Below are 23,582 nucleotides of genomic sequence, written 5' to 3' on the forward strand. Positions count from 1 at the left end.
GAAAATAGAAAAATACACTTTCACTACTGCTATTAATAGTGTAATTTTTTTTCGTCTGTTTGGAAGGAAAACTACCATCAGATGAAAATTTAAAAGTAAAGGTAGACCTCTGTATGATATTTAGTTGTTTTGTCTTAGATACTATTTTAATTCATTGTCAATACAGAGTTGTTTTTGTTTCTATCAAACAGTCTGTATCAGGCTAAGGAACCTCACCTGTTGTTTTTGGCAGGGCTGGATATACAAAGAAATGAACAGACTAGATATTTGATTCAGGATCTTCCTTCTGGGTGGTTGAGGGGCCTAAGGGGACATTCTGCGGGAAGACAGCCCTCCATGTAAGCTGATGCACTGGGGCATTTCTAACAGGCTTTATACACTCGGCTCTCAGGAGACTTGGGGAGAGAGCAGGCTGGTCTTGACGCTGAACAAGTCCAGACGAAGCCAAAGCTCCAACAAGTGGACGCTTTGTAAGATGCAGGGACTGACGCAACCGCCAAAGTCAAGATGCACAGTGAGCTGGGACAGGCCGCTGAGTGAGTTCAGGAGGCGGGTATGTGATCCAATTAGGAAAAGTAACTCCTCAGAGTTTCCTTTGAAGGAGTTCAAAGTGCTTTACATTGAGGTAAGTAGGAAGTAAGAAGGAGGAGGCCTCGTTCCTCACCAATTTCATGGTCCACAAGAATCCCAGATGTGCAACTGTGAATCTGTGGTTTGTGTGCGTATGTGTGTATGTGTATGGTGGAGGGGCAGCAGAGCAGTGTCTAAGGGCCGAGAAGAGTAATTCCAGGGGACACCTCTGTGCTGTTTACCTGTGTTTACACAAGACTGTCAAAGCGGATGTTAGCAGTTCTGCCCCCATGGGATGTTTACTTGGGGAGGTGGGAGGGTAGCCAGGAAGACGCAGAGCTGGTGGGCTAGGCAAGGTGACCTAGAGGTAGGATCTGGAAGGAGCTCACCTCAGCCTGGCCCTGGCTGTTGCGAGATGACCTCACTGCAGTCCAGTCTTAAGCACTACCTGTTTTCTAAGTGTCTTCTAAGTGCCAGACCCACACCTACCCCAGGTCCTCAGTGTCAGGGAGGAAACCCGGGCTCAGCACCAAGTGTCTCTTCCGTGGATAAGCGACTCCCTGACCCAAAACCAGGGCTCTGTCCCCTCTCCCTCAAAGGCTCCCCGAGGACCCATTTTGAATCCAAAGCCAAATATGTACAAAGATAAAGCAAAAACACCCAGAGACTCTGACAGGTCTCTAGACCACGTGTGAAAGAACCAGCGGGGTTTGGGAGATATGACACATATGAGAGGGAGTCTGCCTATAATGCTAGACAGGGCTGAAAAGCAAAAGCCAGAGAGTTTTAGTCTTTACTCTGCGCTTGCCTTGACATTCTTTGGCAAGCAGAGTTACCTTGGTTATCCTTGTGTGTAAATCCAGGATAACGCAGCCAAGGCTCTTGGGGCCTCTCGGACCTGAAAGCACTGCAAGGAGGCCTGGGCCCCGCGAGCCTGGTGGAATGCAGAGCTTGGACACTGTGCTGTGGGAGGGCAAGGCTGCGTCCTGCCGTGGTCTTGGTGAAGTGCCGACGGGGAAAGCCCCAAGGAACCCTGGCTTAAAATAGGCTGCAGGCTTTATTCTAGGATGTAGGAGGCTGGGGTTAAGAATTAGCACATCTAGGGGCCAGCCCAGTGGCACAGCGGTTAAGTGCACACGTTCCGCTTCGGCGGCCCGGGATTCACCAGTTCGGATCCCGGGTGCGGACATGGCACCACTTGTCAAGCCATGCTGTGGCAGGCGTCCCACATATAAAGTAGAGGAAGATGGGCATGGATGTTGGCTTAGGGCCAGTCTTCCTCAGCAAAAAGAGGAGGATTGGCAGATGTTGGCTCAGGGCTAATCTTCTGAGGGAAAAAAAAAGAATTAGCACATCTGTATAACTGGTACTGGGCTGTTTGTACAGAATACAGTAAGGTACAACTTGGGATGAACCCCCACTTCCTTAATGGTAGACATTCACTTGGATGCTGGTAGAAAATGCATGTGAACTTGACAAATCGGAAACTTCTGCTTCTTAGAGCGTATTCAGCTCTCATTGTCGCTGAAATGTTTTTCTCCTGTGTGATCAGATATCCTGGTCAGCATGCAGTACCCTCCATACCTGTCCTCGTGCAGGACAGGTAGCTGTTTGGCAGTGGGCACGCTGAGTATCATTTGAAGAATACACTTTTATTTTTCATCTCCAACTAATGTCCATGAACATCTCGTTCTGTCTTGCCTGCTCCCTTCTATTTTTTTAAACTTGACCTTTAAACTTTTCTGATGTGCCCTTATTGTTCCCGAGCCGCCTCCAGAAGTCATCCGTGCAGCTCCGCTCTCCCTCGCACTCCCCTGGCTCAGCGGGGCTCCGTGTGTGGGAGCCAGTTGTTGTTTACAGGTGTAATTCAGCTGTCCCTGTGTCTTTGAACACATAGGGTTGTTGTGGGATTTTTAATTGCCATTTTCATCTATATAATTAAAATTAAATGAAAAAAATGGATAGCCTCCAAAATCTGAATTAAAATGAGTACTTCTTGAGGGGAAAAAATATGTATAAATAGATAATTGTTATTTGATTTGCCTTCAGCAGACCTAGAGGATTTTACCTAGCTGAGGAGAAAATATAGTAATTTTAAATGAGAAAAAAAGATTAGTCTGATACTCCTGATATTTCTTGTGGCTGAGAATCAGAATTAATAACGTGGATGGGAAATGATAAATCACTCTGGATATAACTTTCAGATAGTACACTGGGAACGTGTTATTGTAACTCTCCGGATCCAACTTGCCGGGTGCTGGTCTGGGTTTTTTTCCCTTGGTTCCCCGTTGGCATTTACACATTCCTCAAGAAAATACCATTACCTCCAAATCAAAACCTGCTTGATGCTCAGAAACAGGCGTTTCACCTGCTTACTCTGCTGTGTTAGTGTGACGATAGGCACATAGCGGAGAATAATGAGACAACAAAAAGAGACGTATTTTTTTAAAAATTCATTGGGCCAGCCAGAGTTTCACTCTGCAGACTCATCAAGCACCTGATGGACATGTTTATAAAGACTTGGATGGTCACTTTATTTGGAATGACAAACTCTCCGCTCCACATAATGAGGTCAGTGAAGCATCCAGAAAAGAAATGTATAATTTGGTGGCGTGGGTCTGTAAGCACAGCTCTGCCGCGGCTATTTAAGTTTAATGAAGCAGCTACTTTGCCGCTACACATTCTTGGTGAATAGCCTCCTTGGCATGTTTTTGAAAACTTAAATGTTGCTGGTAATCACGTCCCAGCAATCTCCTTGGAGAGCCTTTGTGCTCTGTTCTCCAAAGAAATATGCCGCTTTTAGATGTTAATGGTTTTGAAATTAGTCGTTTGCTCCATTTTCTTTGGAAAGGAAGGTCAGTGTGTGATTTCTTGCCTGCCTGCATTTTCTCTGAACATTCAGGGTTCTCTAAGTCAGTTCATCGTGCATGCAGGGCACTGTCTGGTTATAACATGCCTGAAAAGCCAGGGAAATGTTCTATCAAAGAGCAGTCCTATTCTCAGATACTGTTCTTAGAATTCAGTCTGAAAATCTCACTCCAAGGGGAAAGTTCCTGGACAGGCCATTATTGCTATTTTTTCCCGTTTCAATCACTGACCGACTTGCCTCGCCCATTCATTGGTCTCATTAGAGGAGGCCTGGCTCCCTGAGTATGCAGCCCTTCACAGAAGGCTAAGGGACATTTTAGAAATCCTTTTTGAAGTAGATTTGTTCATGTAAAACTAAAGTCAGGCTTCTGAATCCTGGACCAGTGTTAATGATGCGCAGCTCTGTGGGAGCATAAAGACATCCAGCCATTCCATAGTTCTGCAGTTTCATTCCCCCAAATTTATGGCATTGGGTGGTCCTCTGAATTAGCAAGGGCATGACTGCTAGTGGAAAGGTGCCATGTCTGCATGGCTCTGCAGCCCCGGAGAGGGTCTGGGGAACACTCCAGACGATTTGGTCGCCTATGCTTTTCCTTGGGAAACATAAAGTAAGACTTGACATGGCTGGACCCTGCAACACCAGAAACTTCCAAAGAATACCTAGTAAATTCTCAAAAGATATTTGTCTGGAGCCAGTCCTGATGGTCTAGTGGTTAAAGTTGTGCACTCGCACAGCTTCGGCGGCCCAGGTTTGTTTCCCAGTCACGGAACCACACCACGCATCTGTCAGGTGCCATGCTAAGGTGGTCCACATAGAAGAACTAGAGGGACTTACAACTAGATGTACACAACCATGTAGTAGGGCTTTGGGGAGGGAAAAAAAAGAGGAAGATTGGCAATAGACATTAGCTCAGGGCAAATCTTCCCTTGCAGGAAAAAAAATATTTGTTTGAAGGGATGAAAGAATGAATAAATTAATTTGCTTCTTTGATTTGCTTTGTTGAAACTCTGGTTGTGGAGGTGACGCAGGACCCTTCCAGGACATATTGGGACCTGAGGAGCCTACTTCTTAAAATCTCTAGAATTGTCCTTAGGGTCAAATTTGGAGGTTCACTCTTGCTCCAGACTGCCCCTCCAAGCATGGGCCTGTTCAGACCACTGCCCAGGCAGCCCGCATGACCTGGCAAGTGCCAGCCAGCACACACACTTTTATGCTGTTGTTTCCATAAGTAATGTTCATACCCAAATAGAGATGCCAGCATAACAGACTCCTCCCCAAAATAGCCTTCTCATTCTAGATCTAAGAGATTAAAGTTGACCTGGCACTGAAAATAACAGTTCTCATAGAAGCCGGCCCGGAGAGACACTTGGCAGTCACTTGTATTTTGTTTTCTAGTGTATTTATCACACGCCAGATAAACTAAGATAACAGTAGCTGCTGTAACAGATAGGCCCAAGAATCTCAAACATAATAGCAGGTTTTCATCCTATATCTTTGGTAAACATTTTCAGGGAAAAGTGAAACCTGGGTTCAGGGATCTGGAGAGGACGGGGCTCAGGAGAATGCGGAGAAGTGTGTGTGCAAGGATGAGACTCCCTTTGTGCTCCCCTGCCGAGGGAGATGGAGTGGTGCAATGTCAGAGCTCAAGTGCCATCCAAAAGTACAGCATGGTAGAAGTTAGCCAGCTATGGGGGAAGAGAGTTTTCAAAGACAGAAATGAGATGCAGCCCAGGCCAGAAAAAGAGCAGGAATTGAGGTTAACATAGTCATAAAATGCAGCCTTCTCTGTGCGGGGCTCATTCCAATTTACAAAGCATGTTCGCCTGTATTATCTTATTTTAGGCCTCACAAACAATCAGATGAGGTGGCTCCGGAAGTATTAGTACCCTTATTTCAGCTATACAAGAAATCTCAGCAGGCTGAGAGGCCGAGTGATTTCCCCTGGTGAATGGTGAGCCAGGACACAGGCTGAGTGTCCTGCCTCTGAGAACACAGCTTTTTCTCACAACTCTGTGATCTTCATGGAGGTTCTGGGGTGGGGGGTTCAGGCGGCACTGAGGCGAGAGAGCTCACTCCCTTCCCCTCCCCGCCATCCTCTGGACGCATCCTCACGGTGCCAGCCATGTTCCCATGGAAATCATTTACCAATGGCAGCCTGTTCAGAAACGCAGCAACGATTAGCTGCAGTCCGGTTGGGTCCTTGCTTTTGTAAAACCTGTACTCTGTCCTTTAAAGGGTCATAGGCTAACAGGACTTTTTGTCTTAACAGTTGTCTGATCAGGCTTTCATTTATTTAGCCCCTCCCACCATTTTTCTTGTCTCCCTCTCGTCCACCTAGTCCCACTCCTCCCACTGTGTGCAGCTGAATTTGGCCAGTGCCAAATTATGTTTTATTCTCAGCCTGAGAAAGAAATTAGATGAGGTGTCAAGCCTGGCCAACAAAGGACCTGTCCTACCAGTGCAATTTGAGGTTTCAAGTTTACAGACACCACTCCCTCCCAGCATTGTGTTTTTGTCCTGAGAGAGCCCAGAAAGCAGAATTCTTGGGTGGACTAGGTAGCTGCTTTCCCTCAAGAGCAGCAGTATTGATAAGAAAGCGGTCAAATGGTGCTTGAAATTCTGCAGAAAGATCAGTGGAAGACCAGTGCTAGGCTGCAAACCCACAGCTCAGCTCTTTCTAGCATCCACAGCAACAGCCTGCTGTTTTCCCAGGTGGCTCTGAATGAGACAGGGAAATGCAGTGGGCCATTTGTCACTGCCCCAGGTGCAACATATGCATGCCAGTTGGTGCATGCAGCCTGCAGAGGCCCACTCCTGCCCATGTCTGGATCTAGGCCTGTGAGCTTCCTTTCAACTGAGATTGAGGAGAATATGCTCCCTTCTTTCCTCCTCCACCTGAGTAGATGATTAGATCCACTCTTCTGGGGTTGGAACCAACTCAACCCTCCTCACCCTGATCAAAGGTGCCCATGCTCTGTACAATCCCTCCCACTTCAATTTCAATTCAAGACATGGTCTTTTAGGAGTGTGAGGACTCGTCACTGACATGCCAGTCTTAGTATCTCAAGGTTATTCCGTGTGTGGTGGTCAGTGGATATGCTGGTGTATTCTTCAGTGAGTGCTGGACTGGAGTATCAATTCAGTCAGGTCCTAGATTGGTGCAAGGTTCTGCAGAGATGGCACAAGAGAAAAGTGCCAGGGCTTGCTTGCAGAAGAAGGCAATGTAGAGGTGCTTTTGTTCCTTTATGCCCAACTCAGTGCCTGGGACCCGATATGAATGGAATAAACTGATCAGATGGCTGTTAACATCCCTTTTGCCTTTCAGAAGAGAAATGAAATGAAGTTTATCATCCAGAAGTGAAATTCCAGATATAAAATAAGTTTAAAGGACACTCTACTTCTAGAACTGTTTTAAGGGCATTTTACTGCAGATTTAGTTCAGACTTTAGAACTACTTCCTTTGATGAGGACTTAATCCAGGTTATAAGTGAATTGGGGATATCATGTGCCTGAGTGACAGTCCCTTCACTCAGGGTAGCCTAACTGCTGACCACCCTGGTCTCGTTTTCACACTCTGTGCACTCTTCCCCTCCTCCTTCCAGTTCCATCGAGTGTAGGGAGGGAGCATTTGGCCCTCTGAGTTGGAGTTATGCAAAACCCCAAAATAGACTGTCAGAGTGCACCCAGACATAATGATTCCATGCGGCAAGAAGGTCACTGTGTCTGCTTTTCCTGCCAACACACCCCTGGCTCTTAATCTATGGCCGCGTTGTGAAGCAAGAGAGCTGTGCCAGGAAGTTACACTTTGTGACTACGAGGCGTTATGAGAATTTAAAATCATGTCAATGGGGTTTTATAAGAGCAGATCAGGGGAGGGGAATTAGACATAGTTTTAGAAGATGATCTTTGAACATCCTTTTGTTCTGTAGCCTGAGAGCTACCATAACTCAGTTTAAGGAAAAAAAGAAAAGCTATCTGGCCCCAGCTACAAATCAGCTCCTCCCTGCCAACCCTGCCAAAAATTAAAAAGATATCCACCACTTGTTATCCAAGTGGTGGAATGATGTGTGAGTTTTATTGTTTTCTTAGTGCTTGTGTGTACCTTCTGTAACATACACTTCTTGCTTTTGCAGTGTTAAAAAAAGCAACAAATTCTATTTAAAAAGCAAAACGGTGCCAGCTAATTATCCGACTATGTTCCTTGAATGCTCAGTACGTGGTGGTTGAGAAGCCCACCAGAGTCGTGACATTGGCATGGAAGGGGCAGCCCTGCCTCTGCCCCTGCTGCGTTCCAAAGGGCTCTGGGAGGGGCCAGGGTGCAGACCATGAGAGGACTTGTGGCAGCCAGGGAGGACCGGAAAGGGAGCATGCTGGAGCAAGGCCAGCCAGACACCTCAGCAGCAAGGCGGGGATTCCGTTCCCATCCAATTATCTTGGACAGTCAGCCCTTCTGATATGTGTTTATTGGGAGGGACAGTGTCAGCTCAAGTTCATCTGGAAACACTACATTCTCATCCTGAGAATGTCCAGTTAATGCACATTGTTCTGGAAGTTGGGAAGATCCTGTTTCCCAGACCAGTAGGAGTCAAGTAAAATGTAATAAGCAGAGACAAATATCTGGGAGAAAACAATCCTTTGAGGAATTCCAAAAATCCTCATGGGGTTGGGGGACAGATTTATTTGGACTCGGGTCCTTGACCACTCAGACTGGTCATTGACATGCATTCAGTCCATCAGCCAATCCTGCCACTGTCTCCCGAGCCCAGGCTGTGTCCGGCTCAGGAGCTTGAGGTGAGCAAGAGCAGAAACTGCCCTTATGGGCTGTGAAACTGTATCTTCTCCCCGTTAGACATAAATAATTCCTCCTGCAAGTTTCTGTAAAAGCTTCTATTTCTTATGCATCATATGCAGACCTATTATTGGATGCAGTGGGGTTCCTCACTCCAGTAGTTCTGAATGCTTTGAACTTGAGGTCAAATTCAAGCCTGTAGTACACAGATCAGGAACAGAATTCCTTGCAATCTATATGATAGATTATGTGTCAGGGAAGTAAGGCCCTTAGTAAGAGTGGATTATTTTTAGTAGGTGGTAGAGATCTCATCACTTTCTTGCCTTTTCCAGTGTTCTCCAGTGATGATGCGGTGTCCTCTACTGTATTTATTGTAATGTCCATTAGGAAAAAATATAACAAGCTCATCAAACTCATCATTTTCTGAATAACTTTATTTAAGACAATGCTAAGATAGGCTAAGTTTTTAAAAGAAGTTAATTTTCAAGACATATTAAGTAGATAATTGGCTTATGGGACACAGGTATGGCAAAAGTCAGAAAGGTGGTACATAAATTGAATGATTTGCGCTTGGCCAATATTGTCCTAGAAGGTGCTACTTGGCCAAATTTGTTTTTCTTTTTTTCTTTCTTTCCCTCTCTTTTTTAAATCTTAATATCCCAGAATGAAGCTGCATGGAAAATAAATTGCTTACAAGAAAAAATAGTTGTGAACAGTTTTAATAATGATTCTAGTAACTTTTAGAGAGTGTCATCAAAGACTTATTGCTTCTCTGACACAGAACGGGAGAACCGCTTATCTTCTCTGCAGATCTGGCTTCAGAGCCACCATTCCCTCCCCTCTCCAAGAGCGGGGATCCTAAATGTTTATGTACACCCACACGCTCGCTGTCTCGTTCATAACCACATCCACTGTTTCTTGTGGGATGTGTGTGCGTGCGTGCGTATTAAGCAGTAACAAGATAATGTGCCATGTCTAGGCCAACCCTGTTATTTATATTAAATAATGACATGATGTTGGTGGCCTGTAATTCTCCATTTTCTATTAACCACCCTGCCCAAATAAACTGTTTTCTGATCTCTCTTAGATGGAAATCCTGTATGAATGTGGAAGCCATTAGCAGAGTAATTGCTGTCTGTTACCATGACAACCAGCCGCTGCAGTCACCTGCCCGAAGTGCTGCCAGACTGCACCAGCTCGGCTGCACCCGTGGTGAAGACCGTGGAGGATTGTGGCAGCCTAGTGAATGGGCAGCCACAGTATGTCATGCAAGTTTCAGCCAAGGACGGGCAGCTGCTGTCAACAGTAGTGCGGACTCTTGCCACCCAGAGGTAGTACCACAATTAAAATAAATGAATCCGTAATTGATCCGGAGAACTCTCTGTCAGAGGGAAAATGCTAAAGGGAATGTAATTAGTGCTCAGGTCTTTGTGTCAGGTGAGAGGAGATGCTGGAGGAAAAAAAAGACTCCACAAGTTCCGTCATTGTCGTTTCTATAGCAATGGGATGTAAAGCTAAAATTGTCGAGTTTTCCACTTAAAGTCACACGTGCAGAGAGCCAGGTGGGGAAGGATCCCACAAGACGCAGGGTCGCTTGCTTTACATTTGTTATTTTGACATTGTGACGGTAATTACACCCTTGTTGTCTCCAGGCGCTAACAAAGTAGCCCTTTGTTAGAGTAGAATGAAGGAAGCACCTGATTTAAAGTGATTGGATTTGTGGGGAAAACTTTTGAAGTGACATTCCTGGTGTGCATGCTAATCAGCGCCACCTGATGGGAACACTGCCCAGGGTGACTTCCCGGGCGAGTCTCTTCCCTGGCACATCCCCACTTGGGGGCCTCTTCTGTTGCCCCCTCCTTCACTCGCCATGAGCCCCACCCCTGATCCTTCACATACACCCTGCCCTATGAAGTACCATTGTTAAAACCCCCACAGCTTGTCTTCCCTGAGTGATGAACCAAAGCCTGGCTGAAGGCTCTGAACAGCCTGGAGACAGCTCATCCAGGCCACACTTTGTCTCTGGAGGTCTCCTCCTGGACTGTAGCTGCCCAATGGCAGACTGAGAGCTACAGGCTGCCCAGCCAGTAAGCACTCCGTGGCTTCTCCAGCTTTCTTTCAGAATGGGTAAGTGGGACTTTGACCTACGAATGTAACATGTGTATCACACTGGACTTGCCCCCAGATATCAGCACTGACACTTCTGACCCTGAAACTTAGGGTCAGTCACTCACGCCTTGACCACTTACCTTGGTCTGAGCAATTCAGCCAGCTCCTCGGCCCACAAATCCATACATGCACCTGCAGCAAGACTACTGGTGGCATCACAGCATTTGCTGTTGCCCCCAGCCTGGACGTGGTAGCCACCAGACATGGCCTCACATACCCACGTATGTTGTAAACATTGCCCATGTGCCTTCTACTTACAATCTGTGCAGCTATTGCAAAGGGAAGAAATAGAAGAAAAGTCAGTACTGTATGTATTTTTCCACCTCTTAAAAAGCTCCTAACAATTAGTTAGGACTCAGAATACAGTGAGGCAGTGAGCATCATTGCTTCTCCGTGAACTGAGACAGATAACTGCATGTGCGCCCATCACGCTTGCAGCTGTCAAACACTTCATTTGATCAGGAAGAAGAGGCTGCAGAGCTGAAATGACTGAGAGCTGTGAGCCGGCATGCATGTGTGTTTATCAGGCATTTTTACTTGTCCTCCTACCACGCAGAAACGTAAACCAGAAGTTTGAGAGTTTTACATGCATTTGGCTGAGTGTGAATAACGGAGGCCAGGAATAATGAGAGAAAAAACCCAACTCTTGAAACTTTCTTTTCCCGCCCCGGAGCATGAGTGGGTCTTTTGGGCAAGTTGGAAGGAGATCTTTTGCTCTTTCAATCCCCTTTTCGCCTCCACTCATTCCCAAGATCATCACCAGAAAGGCCTTTGGGAAACAGCAGCATTTCCATTTGGACCAAATGTGGTGTCAAAGAGAGTGGTGGGCATGAGTCATCTTTGGGAGATGGGAAGAGGCAGGGGAAGGTGGATAAAGAGCCTGGTTCTTGAGTTGGCATATACAATGATGACATATTTTAAAATCTCATGCCCAATAAAGGACAGCTCGAGCAATATAAGATGGCATTGATCAGAGAGGGATAGTCCTCTTGCAGGGCACAATATCCATTGAGAAGTGAGGCCATCTTAGTTTGAGCCTTCCATTGGCCACTGACTTATATGATGAGGGCCATGTTATTTGATTTTCCCTGACCTGAGTTTTTCTACGTGTAAAAGTAGTTAGCATTAACTAGGCATTTACTACATGTTGTTCCCTGTTCTAAACTTCTAATCCGGACCATCTTTTCTCATCTTCATAGTGACCATATGAGGAAGGCATTCTTCTTTGTGTCCGTTTTAGACATGAAGAAACTAAAGTACAGAGAGATCACGTTACTTGCCCAAAGTTAGCGAGCTGGTAAGCAGCAGGCTTGAGATTCGAACCCAGGCAGCTGGACTCCAGAGCCTGCCTCATGAACCACTATGCTGTGTGCCTTCACAAAATGTGCAGGAATGGTTTTTCCAAATTAAAGGCAGAACTCCAGATGGAGGCCACCTTGGTAGGACATACTGGCTTTCAGGTTAGTGTCCTTAGCGTCCCAGAGACCATCCTAGGAAAGCTCAAGGGACAGACCTGCCACTCAGCTTTGTGCCCTGGCTCAGACTGCAGTTCTGTGTGGCAGCTTCAGGGTTGGCTGCCAGTTAACATCCCTCCTCTCATTCTCCCACCCTATTGAAAGGAACCTCTGAGTGTTCAAAAGTGTCCTGGCCTGGTTCGAAAGATGCAATTTGTCTAGAAACTACAGTTGGTGTCATTTCAAAACAATTTCTGTTCTTAATGGTGAGGGATGGTTTTTATTTTTGATTGGTAGTTTGCCTGAACTACATCTAGGTCCAGGGCAAAAATAACACGCTGCTCATTTTCACTCACTTTTGATCCTGGGCCACACCCAGCTACTTTGCTCTTGGCTACCCCCTATTTCTTTGTATCGGGAAAAATAGACACCCAAGGACCCCGGTATTGGCCCCCACTGCTGAATGTGAGCGTGGATGTAGAGTTTTAAAGCAGGTGTCTATTCTGAGTGGTTGCACTGCGGAGGGTCCAAAGGACACAGAGCCAGAGGACCATCCATTTGGCAGTGGTTTCCAGCCCAGTGACCAGCAGGTGCCCCTCCTTCTCTTGCAGCCCCTTCAATGACCGGCCAATGTGCAGGATCTGCCACGAGGGCAGCAGCCAAGAGGACTTGCTCTCTCCATGTGAATGTACGGGCACCTTGGGGACAATTCACCGGAGCTGCCTGGAGCACTGGCTGTCGTCCTCAAACACCAGCTACTGTGAACTCTGCCACTTCAGGTTTGCAGTCGAGCGCAAACCCAGGCCGTTAGTGGAGGTCAGTAATTGGGGCATGTCCTGAAAACTTAGCTCTAATGAGCAAATGATGTCTGCTTTTATGCCCAGATCACAAACCCTGTGCAGCTTCACTGAAGCACAGTAATAGCTCTGTGTGAGAGCGTGTGTGTATGTGTGTGTGCGTATGCGTATGCGTGACACAGACAGAGCACTCACCTCGCTCACCCAGGAGCCAACAGTAGAAAGGTGACTTCCACGAGATAGAAGAGAGCAGAAGAAATCCACGTGAGGAGAAAGGGGAGGTTCAGAGACCTGATCTCCAGTTTTACATCCCTATGAAGTGGAGCAAACGGATAAACACTTTTCTCTTCGCGCACCATCTGCCCATCTTGAAGCAACAGATAAATGGGCATTTGGGTTGCATATTCTGAAAATATTTTTCTTTATGAAAAAATATAGCTGAATAGTATAATGGATGTAGACCCAGACTTCCTGGGTTTGAATAGTTCTGTGACCTTAGGGAAGTTATTTCACCTCTTGGAATTACTACGAGAATTAAATGAGCTAATATTTATAAAGCACTTAGAATACCAGGTACATGGGCAAGTATTTGAATTAAAAAAAATCTCCTCAGAAGTTATACACAAGCTTTTTTCACCTAATAACCTAGTATTGGAACCTCTTTACTTAAAAATGGTGCTGTCAACCCAGCCATTAAAATGGCAGGACGTTCTCTTTCATGTTTTAGGAGCCACAAGACTCTTATTTAGACCCAGGGTCTGGTCTTGTATTTGCTGGGAGTGTTGGAAAAAATCATTTGATCATTTTTGCCCCTTCTCCTACCCTCCACTTCTACTACTCAATTAAAAACTGGATATTGGCAACAATAAGTATTCTAATATATTATGAGCCAGAGCTAGTTGAAAGAGACCAAGACATTGTGCCTATAATCTAGACCTGCTGGTAACCCTCTCCTTATTTCAGCAGCTGACCCAGTGAAACTTTGGCCTTAAACTAGAGATGGAAATCAAGACCCCCTTCGTGGAGACTATTTAAAACAGTGTATTAACGCCTTGGCACTAAGGCTCTGGAGAGCTCCGTATATACATTCCCTTGGTTCTGACCTGGAAAATTTAATCAGGACCTATAACTGGGGCCTGTTTTAGCTATGACTTGCTTGCCAAGTGGCACAAAATTAATTTGACTTGCCCCAATCTTTGCTTTTTTTAAGACTCTGGATCAAGTGACCTCTTAATTTAGCTGTCTTGCTGCTTGACATCAACTTTCAGAAATTCATATTTGTAGAGCCCATCAGAGAGTTGGCCCTATGCCACACTCACTGGGATTTACATTCCAGAACTTTCTGCAGAGGGGGAAATAGAATTAAATGATAAACAAAGGAGATGAAGATTTCTCAAGCCCAATAGCAAAAGTTAAAAAGAAGCCTGTTTCTCCTTTCCGGAAACTTTTTGGAACCTCCCCAAGTTGATATTGCAGCTTCTTCAGGGAGGCTGGCATCCCAGAGTAAGGAAACCCTGCTTCAGATGGGCTGCATCCAGTGGTCTTCTTTCCTAGGATCTCCCGAGTAAAGACTTTGACTTTTGCTTGGTAAAAACCCCAGTGCATGTGTGCATAATATATAACAAAGGAGGGTGTGTATGTGTGCATGCACACAAGTGCAAACACACACGTACACACACTTGCACACAGTGCTTAGTTTTTCTCCAATAACACGCATGTGCCGAATCACTCAGTGAATCCTTTCTGTCCCAGAGAGGTTTCTTCAAAGTTGCCTCTGTTGGGCCGCAGACAGACTCCAGGACCATTGTCAACTGTCATTAAACAAGGAAACGAGGCAAATGACCTTGAGAATGTGTGAGGTGCTCTGCAAGATTTAGGGCCTCGCCTACAAAAACTTCACCCAAACGGTCACCGGTGGTGAAATTTTCATTGCACAAATGGAATGTGACATTTTTCAGAGTTAATGATGATTGAACAAGTTGAAAGTGAAAGGCAAACCTCCTCAAGCCGGGGGAGGCTGGCCGTTTGATCATCCCATGGCAAGATGAACTTGCTGTTTGACCACAAGCAATAAAAAGAAGTTGTCTTTGGTTTCTCAGCTGGAGGACAAATGATACCCAGGTGCACACAGATTTTTAAACAAATAACATTATTAATTGACTTTTCCTCTCTTCCCAAAGGGCAGGTTTATTCCTAGTGAGCATTGCTTCTCAATATGTTTACCTCAAGATAAACATGAATCTTTTTAGTAAATCAGCAAAACCTGCCTATTTGGGTTAAGCAATAGGAGTATTGTTACTTCATTTCTCATTTTCACTCTTTTAATTGCTTTAATCATTACTTTATTTACCAGTTGGATCTGCCTTCTCATTAAAGCAAGAAAATTCCATAACATTTAATTTGAAAATCGATGTGATAATAACAGCTCCTGTTGCTAGAGGAAGCGGTTGAAAAAGTCATTTATAAATTATGTATCAGCCTCCAGACGTTAACATTGGTTGGAATTACTTTAACACCTCAGACTCCCGCTCTTCGGTAAACTCTCTCTGCCCTTCATTCAGCATAGCCCTTCATCCTGCTTAACACCCCTGTTCCAAAGACACTTCCCCCTCGCTTCCTTTCCTGCACTCTGCAGCCAGCAGTTGGGTGTTCATTTTCAATTGTTCAGGAACCCAGGGTTGTTGTCTGTACACAGGCTACAACACAAAGTCTTTCCTCTCCCTCCCCGCAAAAGGATGAGTTCCTATTCATAATGGCCAAATCAGTGGGCTGGTTTTTATTAGCACCTCCAAACTGAGCATCACCTCCCTACTTTACCACTGTCCATTTGGGTGGCGTGGCTCAGTTTTCTGAGCTGCAGTATGGAGGAGGGTGAGCTAGGAGCTCTCCCTGATATCTTTGGTCTCTATTAGGCTCTATAAGGCTAAAGGTCCAAGGCTAAAGATCTTGTCCAAAAAAATGCATTGTACTCTCCAGATGAGTACATTGTATGGTATGTAATTTATACCTCAATAAGTTGATTGTGTGTGTGTGTGTGTATCTACTTACCTACCTACCTATATCTTTTAGTCTCTTTTGGTAAGTTCCTTGCCAATTTTATACCTTAAATATTCTCTTGATTTAAGTAAGCCAGTAGAATGAGAGAGCTAGTTTCAACCCGAGAGCTACACTGCAGTCATCTAGTTTATTCAGATGTGGGTGAATTTCCTCTATAGTCCAGCTAATATAAATCTCATAAGGTCTGTGTCCAATCAGGTAAAGTTTGAAAGGAAAGTGTTCAAACTGTACATAGCAAAAAGGAAGAGCAGATATAATACACATACGTTTCATCCCTCCACAGCTAGCACTTCTCATGAAAGCTACATATTTTTTATTGATGATGGAAAATGTACCCAGTGGCAATTTGTCAGATGAATTATTCCCAAGAATAATGACCTAGTAGAATGCAGTAAATAGACATCCACTAACCATAAAAAGATGCACTGAATGACCAGTCTGAGTGGTTTTATGGTCTCCTTCCTGCTCATTTCCAGTTTTCCTCATTTCTCTCTGTAACTTGAACTCTGATGCCATTTTTTTATAAGGGTAAAATACAGCAAACCAATAAAAAATACCGTGATTTGTTCCCAAAAGTATGTGCCTTGACTCCGGCCATTGCCATGATTGCATATCTGATGGAGCAGTTGGCCAAGGAAGCCCGTCTTACTATGTGCACATAGCATGCTTGCAACATCAGTTTCTAATGATGGGAATACTTGCCACTGGGCTTTCCTAAGACTTGCATCAATAACACCCACTCTTGCCCGGGAAATTTGTGAAGTAATAGATCAGCTCAACAATGTCGTGATTAAAATGAAGCAGCCAGGAAATGGTCGAAATCTGGAGGAAAGGCTTCCTAGGATCTGATCTTCCTCTGATCAGGAGACCTAGTGATTTTTCACAGAGGGAGTGCTTGCGTTTCTAGATTCCTATTTCCTTTACACAGACCCAGCTGATTGATAAGAATTGTATGAACAATTTAAAAGCTGTTCCCTGGAGTCAGAGGTTTAGCTAAATTGAAACTGAGAGTGTTTTCACACATATCAGTTACTCGGAATAATGGGATGTAAAGCTAGGGAGATGAGGATTAAGGATTTTTTTCAAACTTTTTATTTATGGTTTTTTAAGTCACTGGAGGAAAATAGTTTTAAAGTGTGCCCTGGATTCAGTGTAATCTCCAGCTGCACATCAGGGAGCAGAATTGAACTGCTGTGGAGAAACCGCTTCGTACCTTGGCACTTGCTATTTGATCAATTTAAGACATCACTTACACCCCCCTAATATGTATATATCAGACCTAGGTGGAGACATGGCTCAACTCTTATTATAGTGGGGTTTGTTTTGTTTTGATTTTTAATATGTTCATTTAAGGAAAAATGTGAGCTTTTGGTTTCAGAGCATTCATTTTCATCTGCAAACCCTTATAGCATTGGGGTAACTAGTGAATGACACCATAGGGGATATGAACTGATTTGAGGAGCTTCCCAGGCATAAGGACCACCTATTCCATTCCTTGAAGGAAGGTGGGCAAGCTCTCGCAGCCCAGTGAGTAACGTAGCTAGACCATAATCACAGCAAGTGATAGGCAATCAAGAAGGGACTGTGCATTAAATAAATGGATGAATGGAGAACCTCGCCTCCCCCAGTGGCAAACCATGTATTGTATTTTTGGCCTATGGTTGTAAATCAAAGAAACTGACCCCTTGCCCTTAGAATTCAAGACGGACACAGTTGGACAAAGGCTTATATAATACAAACTAGCAACACTGCTTTGAGCCACACAACAAATGCAATGATTCTGACAAATCCTAGCTTCCCCCCCACCCCACCCCCTGCCTGTTATCAGTCCTCAGTCAGGTTTTGAGGACTGGCAGGTGGCAGGAGCCCTGGATGCACTGTAACCGGTGAGGAGAAAATGTTCACTTCAGGGCTTGGTGGGGAACACTGGCCTGAGGTAGAGCAGTGTGGTTGGGGGTGGCGCAGACCAGGCCACTGTGGAAAGGTTCAGGCCCCGCCTGCATTTGTCAAGCTCTTAGGAATCCAAGCACTGCGCAAGCAGACACGAAACACTTCACCATAGTCTTAGGGGTTAAGGATCATAATTACCCAATTGCAATTGGTAGAAGGAACAGGTTTCCAGTGGTTGTGTTAGATCACGATCCCTCAGGGAGGAAGCAATAAGAAGGTCTCCTGGCGCTGCACTGGGGCTTCTCTCTCATACTCCATGCAGTGTTCTGGGGGCACAAAACAGAAGAGAAGGCCACACCCCAGCGTCTGTGAAAGGGAATGTGGGAGGGATCTGGTTGAATCCACCAGGAGTCCGCTCTCATGTCCACCACAGACTGCCACCTGAACTCAAGGGCAGCCAGCACAGGTTCTTCCTGCTCTGCCACCTTGGCCTGAGTAGCCCCTCCTTTCCAGCCCCATCTCCCTGAGGCCACTCTCCCGCTAGCTTCAGGCAAGGCTAAGGCCTCACAAAGCAGAGTGAGGAGTTGTAGCCTGAAGGACAAAGGAGATGTCAAGTACCAGAAAAGGGAGTGTGTTGAGGGACTTTGTGTCTATTTAATGGATAACAGAACAAAGACCCTCCCACTGAGTGAAATCTGTGCCAGTGACTTCTCCAAGCAGGGCTTAACATCACGATTGTGGCCGCTGTTCTATAACTGTACTACAACCTGCACTGGCTGGCCGCAGGGAGCCTCGGATTTCTGTCCTAGCTGCCCACAACCTGCAGTGAGAACCTGAACAGCTCATTTCTCCTCCTATGCGTTAGCTTTCCCACCAGTAAAATAAAGCAGAACACGAAAACTGGCAACCACGTCCATGCACACAGGTGTGCTTTATTGAATTAACATTTTTTTATTTGAATGCCTTCAGGTGGGACATGCCCTCTCCAGTTCCCCCAGGCCTTGCCTTTTGCTCACACCCACCCAGCCCTCTTCACCCTCTTACATTACCTGCCTGCTGTTTACATTTGAGGTTCCAGAATTGGGTGATTTCTCCCACCTTTAAAAGAGTTCCCTAATACTATGAGCATTTCTTTCTACCAACATCTTCCTTTCAGGGGAGCATAGACTGAACCTAATGATCTCCCTCATATTGTCCGCACGTTCTAAATGAGCTGAAATAGCTGGTTCAAAATAGGAGACAGTGCACTAGCGTGGACAGTGGTGAGAATAACAAGGGTTCAAATACCTCGCACTTGCAGTGTGCCTGAGTCTTGGGCAAGCACTTCCTTGACCTCTGATAAGGTCGCTGAGCAGGCCACCAGCCTCCACATGGACTTGCGTCTCCATCGTCTGTGCCAGCAGTTGAGATGACGTGCCTGATGACCGAAGTCCAGGAAGCCTTGATCCTGAGTTGTTCAGTCTTGAATTTTTCTCTTGGTTTTGGTGGCTAATTTGGCAGTTGCTTCGTTACTTAAAGCTGAGTTACAAAGAAGCTGTTTTAGGGTATCTATTAAATTCACAGCTTGCTTCATTAAAAATCACTTCATTAAAAAAGCAAGCCAACCGAAGTGTTCACATGGGCATGCCAGATGGAAGTGAGCTAACTGCCCGGTGCCTGTGTTCCCAGCCCATCCACTGCTGGTAAAGGATTAATTTGGAGGGGAAATCCAGTTCCTTGCATAAAAGAATTACATGATCAGATTCTATTATTTTAAATTGTGTTGATACTTGCAGAGAACTTGGGTTGAAATACAAATTAGAATCCACGTTCTCAGTCCTCGCCGCTGCCTGCCACCTCTCCCCATCTGAGGACCTCTAGGAGTGGAGACATGTCCATGCAAAACACCAAGAGCTGTTTCACACAACTTTTTTATTTTAATTATTCTATGTTTTAAAAACTACAGAGGAGGACAAAGAATCATATATCAAACAGGTGTGTATCCACCGCCTAGAATTAACAAATTTTAGCATTTTGTGAGCAATGTACCTTTTAAAGAACAGCCTCTGGGCGGGCAGGGGGGTAGGGGTCAGAGAGAAAATGTCTGTAGTCTTCACTAATTCATCCTCAGTAGTCTCAAATATAGGAGAAAATTCAGCCAAGTTTTCCTTAAGCACATCTGGGCCAAGAATAAGAGGAAGGAAACAAAATGAGACAAATAATCCTGAAAGATTTCGGACCCTTTGAGCTAACTCCAAATGTAAGAACAAATAGTACAGCTAGTGTTGGCCACCAAAGGGTCCACTTCTTTGAAGGGCAGACAATTAGAAGTTACTACATGGGAGCTGAGGTGTGGGGTGAAGGTGAAAGTGCCCCTGGGCAGCTGGTGGGAGAGCTTGGTAAAGGGGAGTCTGATAGGGGAGCGGTGAAATGTTACTGAATGACCACCACTGGTAATCATCTCTCTTCTAAGTCCTGCTGAAATAACAAGGCACAATTAGCTCGCAGGGCCCACCTTGTGTAGGTGTAGGGGGCCGGGTTGAATCGCAGAAGCCCTGGTGCAGATTTCAGAGGCAGAGTTTTAGACTGTGCATAAAACTCCCCGCTGAGGCCTTCTGCCAGCCCACCTCTTGCTTCTTCAGTATTTAGTGTCAACAACTGACACTTTAAACTCCAAGGAAAGAATACACATTTTTAAACAAATAATGGTGTGAAATATTGTGAGCAGTACATGATTATGGTTAAATGCTGTCTAATGGACAATTGTATTCGAATGAGCAAAGTGGAGCAGTATCTTCAGTTAGGCAGTGGGAGACCAGTGGTCGTTTATTCATTGAATAACACCCTGCTGTGCCCGGCTGTGCTGAGAACTTCGTTTTCCAGAAGAGGCGCAGATCTTGATGTGACACTCCAATCCAGTGGCATTAGTTAATTTCACTACAAGTCCATCTATTTTTATCCCTAAGACGTTCACACCTCAAAGTTTTTTTTCTTCTTATTTACCCATTTCCTAGGCAAAGAGGAAATACTACATGTTATGTGCTTTATTTAACCGTCTTATTTGAGTGTCTCAGGTATCCCGAAAATGGATAGTATCCCATTTTATAGATAACGAAGCTGAGACTCTGAGGTATTAGTTAAGTCAGTCTTTAGAGATCTGAAATACTTTCTGCCACAGGGCTACTAAGTGGAGAAGGCAGAAGAAGAACCCAGGTCTCTCTGGCTCCTTGGTCAAGCTCGTTCTACCAGACCTGGGTTCTTCCTTCCTGGCTCAAAAGTACTTTCTTTCACTTGCTCATTGATACACACAAGTGCAAGGACACAGAAGTGAGAGCTTCTTTACCAATAGCCAATAGCCTTTCTAGGGGACCAGATGTGCTTCGGAAAGGGAAAAATGAAAAAAAGTGATGATTAGAGCCCTGGTTCCCTCTTGACATTGAATTCATCTATTGAATCCAGAGCTGTTGGTGGGGAGGGAGGGATGGCTAGGCAGAGTACAGAGGGTTTTTAGGGCAGTGAACCTATTCCATGCAGTGCCATAATGGTGGACACATGTCATACATTTGCCCAAACCCACAGAATGTACAACACTAAGAGTGAACCCTAATGTAAACTATGGCCTCTGGGTGATAATGATATGTCAGAGTAGGTTCATTGATTGTGACAAATGTACCGCTCTGGTGGGGGATGTTGATAATGGGGAAGGCTAGGCATGTGTAGGGGCGTATGCAGGTATATGAGAACTCTCTGTCCTTTGCACTCAATATTACTGTGAACCTAAAATTGCTCTAAAAAATAAGGTCCATTTAAAAAAAAAGAAAAGAAAACTTGAGCTGTACCACATTGAGTGCGGAGATAGTGGAATGGCATTTCTTCTCTGTGCTTCTTTATACCCTAGTCTAGTTGGGAAGCAAAGCTCTTAGACTCACCACCCTATTAGAAGCCAGAAAAGTCATTCTTGCTCCAAGAGACTTTACATACCCTTTCTTTTTCTCCTCTCATCTAGTTGCTCTTTCTCTGCATTTGAGTCTTCATTTTACCAAGTCATTATGTCACCAGTTCTTCTGAGATTGCTGCTAAAGGAGAGATGTTATTAGAAAGTCTGGCAAACTCAAAATTAAGAGCCTTTCACAAACAGTTACAAACGTTAATCACTATATATGTTTGTGCACACTTGTGAAGTCAATTTCTTTCAAGACTGTCATCTAGATCATTCAGATTAGTAAAACTGGTTTTACAACTCATGAAGGAAAACACTGGCTTTTCTCTTGAATTATTTGTATATTTGCCTCAATTCTTTCCATCACTTTCTTGACAGGTGCAGCAGATTTGGAAAAAGCTAAGAAAGACCCCGTTGGGCCTTGTGGCTTTGCTTGCCTCCTCCCTTTTTCACTGAATGTGTATTTCTGTGCTGTGCCTCAGCACTGCCTGCCTTCATTCTCGAAGAGATAGGCACCTTGTGAGATTGTCTGGGATAAAACTGTTTCTTTGCAATCCATTATTACAGAGTTAGAGGTGTGGATTTACACTGTGATGGATATGCAAGAGGAAAGTTTACGTTTATGTGTATATAACATGAAAGAGAAAAAAGTGCTTTTGAAGATTTTAGTTTAGAATACCAAAAAATGGGCTTAATTCTTCGGTGTGCCACTTATGAAAATGTGCAAAGATCTGTTTGTGAAGATTGAGGTCAGATTAAAAGAAGAAAAGGAAGTATTTTCTATTCATTATTTTATCACTGCGTCACCTCCAGCAATGCTATTAGAAACAGAAAGTTGGAATAAATGATGACGTTCAAAATCTTTTAGGGCTCTGAGGGAAAATGGCTAATATATATGAAATGCTGGCAGGTAGGAGCAGCAGGAAAGTTGTAAAATAGAATTTATAGGCATTTAAGGACTTATATCTGGGAAGAATCAGTAAAAGCAGAAATTGGGAGATGAAGGGAAAATATTCACCATCCTAGAAAATAATGCAGCTGCCCCTAACAATTTGCCCGCTCCCAAAGGCTTACTGTTTGCGTTAAAGCTGGTAGATCATGGGAGAAAAGGTATGAGAGATGGAGGTAATAACATGTCTCTAATATTTTTCTAAACACCGGCTCATCTGCTTAAAATCTATGACTTTAATGTTGAAACCCAGAAGTCATTCATTCGTCAAAATGTACACATTTTCAGCTGTTTGTAAGACGTACCAGACAGATAGTATACCTGAAAAATAACCCTATTAGATGAAGATGTGGCAAGGCGAAAGGAAATATCTACAAACCAGGCTTCATGCAAGATGGAGGATTCTTTAGGGGAATCTACAGGACACTTCTTATTACTTTTCCCAAGGGGATCTTTCAGTCTCAGATTTTTTAAACAGCTTTATTGAGGTATAATTCCCATACCATACAGTTCACTCATTTAGAGTGTACAATTCAGTGACATTTAGCATATTCACAGAGCTGTGTAATCATCACCACAATCAATTTTAGAACATTTTCATCACCCTAAAAGGAAACCTCACACACTTCAGCCTTCACTCTCCAGTCCTCCTGTCCTGGCCCCTGGCCCCTGGCCCCTCCCCCAGCCCTAGGCAACCACGGATCTATTTTATATCTCTGTGGATTTACCTACTCTGGACATTTCCTGTAAATGGGGCCCTACAGTATGGTGTCCTTTGTGACTGGCTTCCTTCACTTAGCAAAATGTTTGCAAGGTCTAGTCTCAGATTTTATAGAAAACGTATCTTAACCTTCCTTGCTATAATTTCATTTATTTTTGATTCCTTTTCGACATCCTATTCACCTTAATACACTGCTTCTCCTCCTACTCATTTACTGAGTCCTTACCCTGCATCACTGTTCTAGGCACTTGAACATTCTACTATTTGTATGTACGACCATCTCCATCTTAGAAAGGAGGAAACTGGCACAGAGATGTTGATGGTTTTTTCCCTTAAAAGTTTTGCTTTACCCTACCACAGTTTATGTGATGAAACCTTGTTCATGTTTTAGTCTTTTA

General features: G+C 44.6%; 1 protein-coding gene across 1 annotated transcript in view; it reads left to right on the forward strand.

Annotated features, from left to right (window-relative positions):
- The window catches only part of MARCHF3 (membrane associated ring-CH-type finger 3), a 136,441-nt gene that overhangs the window by 92,387 nt on the left and 20,472 nt on the right, over positions 1-23,582 (forward strand). Inside the window, exons 2-3 of the mRNA XM_014859534.3 lie at positions 9,316-9,559; positions 12,463-12,667. Coding sequence (XP_014715020.1) covers positions 9,372-9,559; positions 12,463-12,667 — 393 coding nt within the window. The 5' untranslated portion in view covers positions 9,316-9,371. The remainder of the gene's footprint in view (positions 1-9,315; positions 9,560-12,462; positions 12,668-23,582) is intronic.

This window comes from Equus asinus, chromosome 9 (genome assembly GCF_041296235.1).
Source record: "Equus asinus isolate D_3611 breed Donkey chromosome 9, EquAss-T2T_v2, whole genome shotgun sequence".
NCBI classification, from domain to species: Eukaryota; Metazoa; Chordata; class Mammalia; order Perissodactyla; family Equidae; genus Equus; species Equus asinus.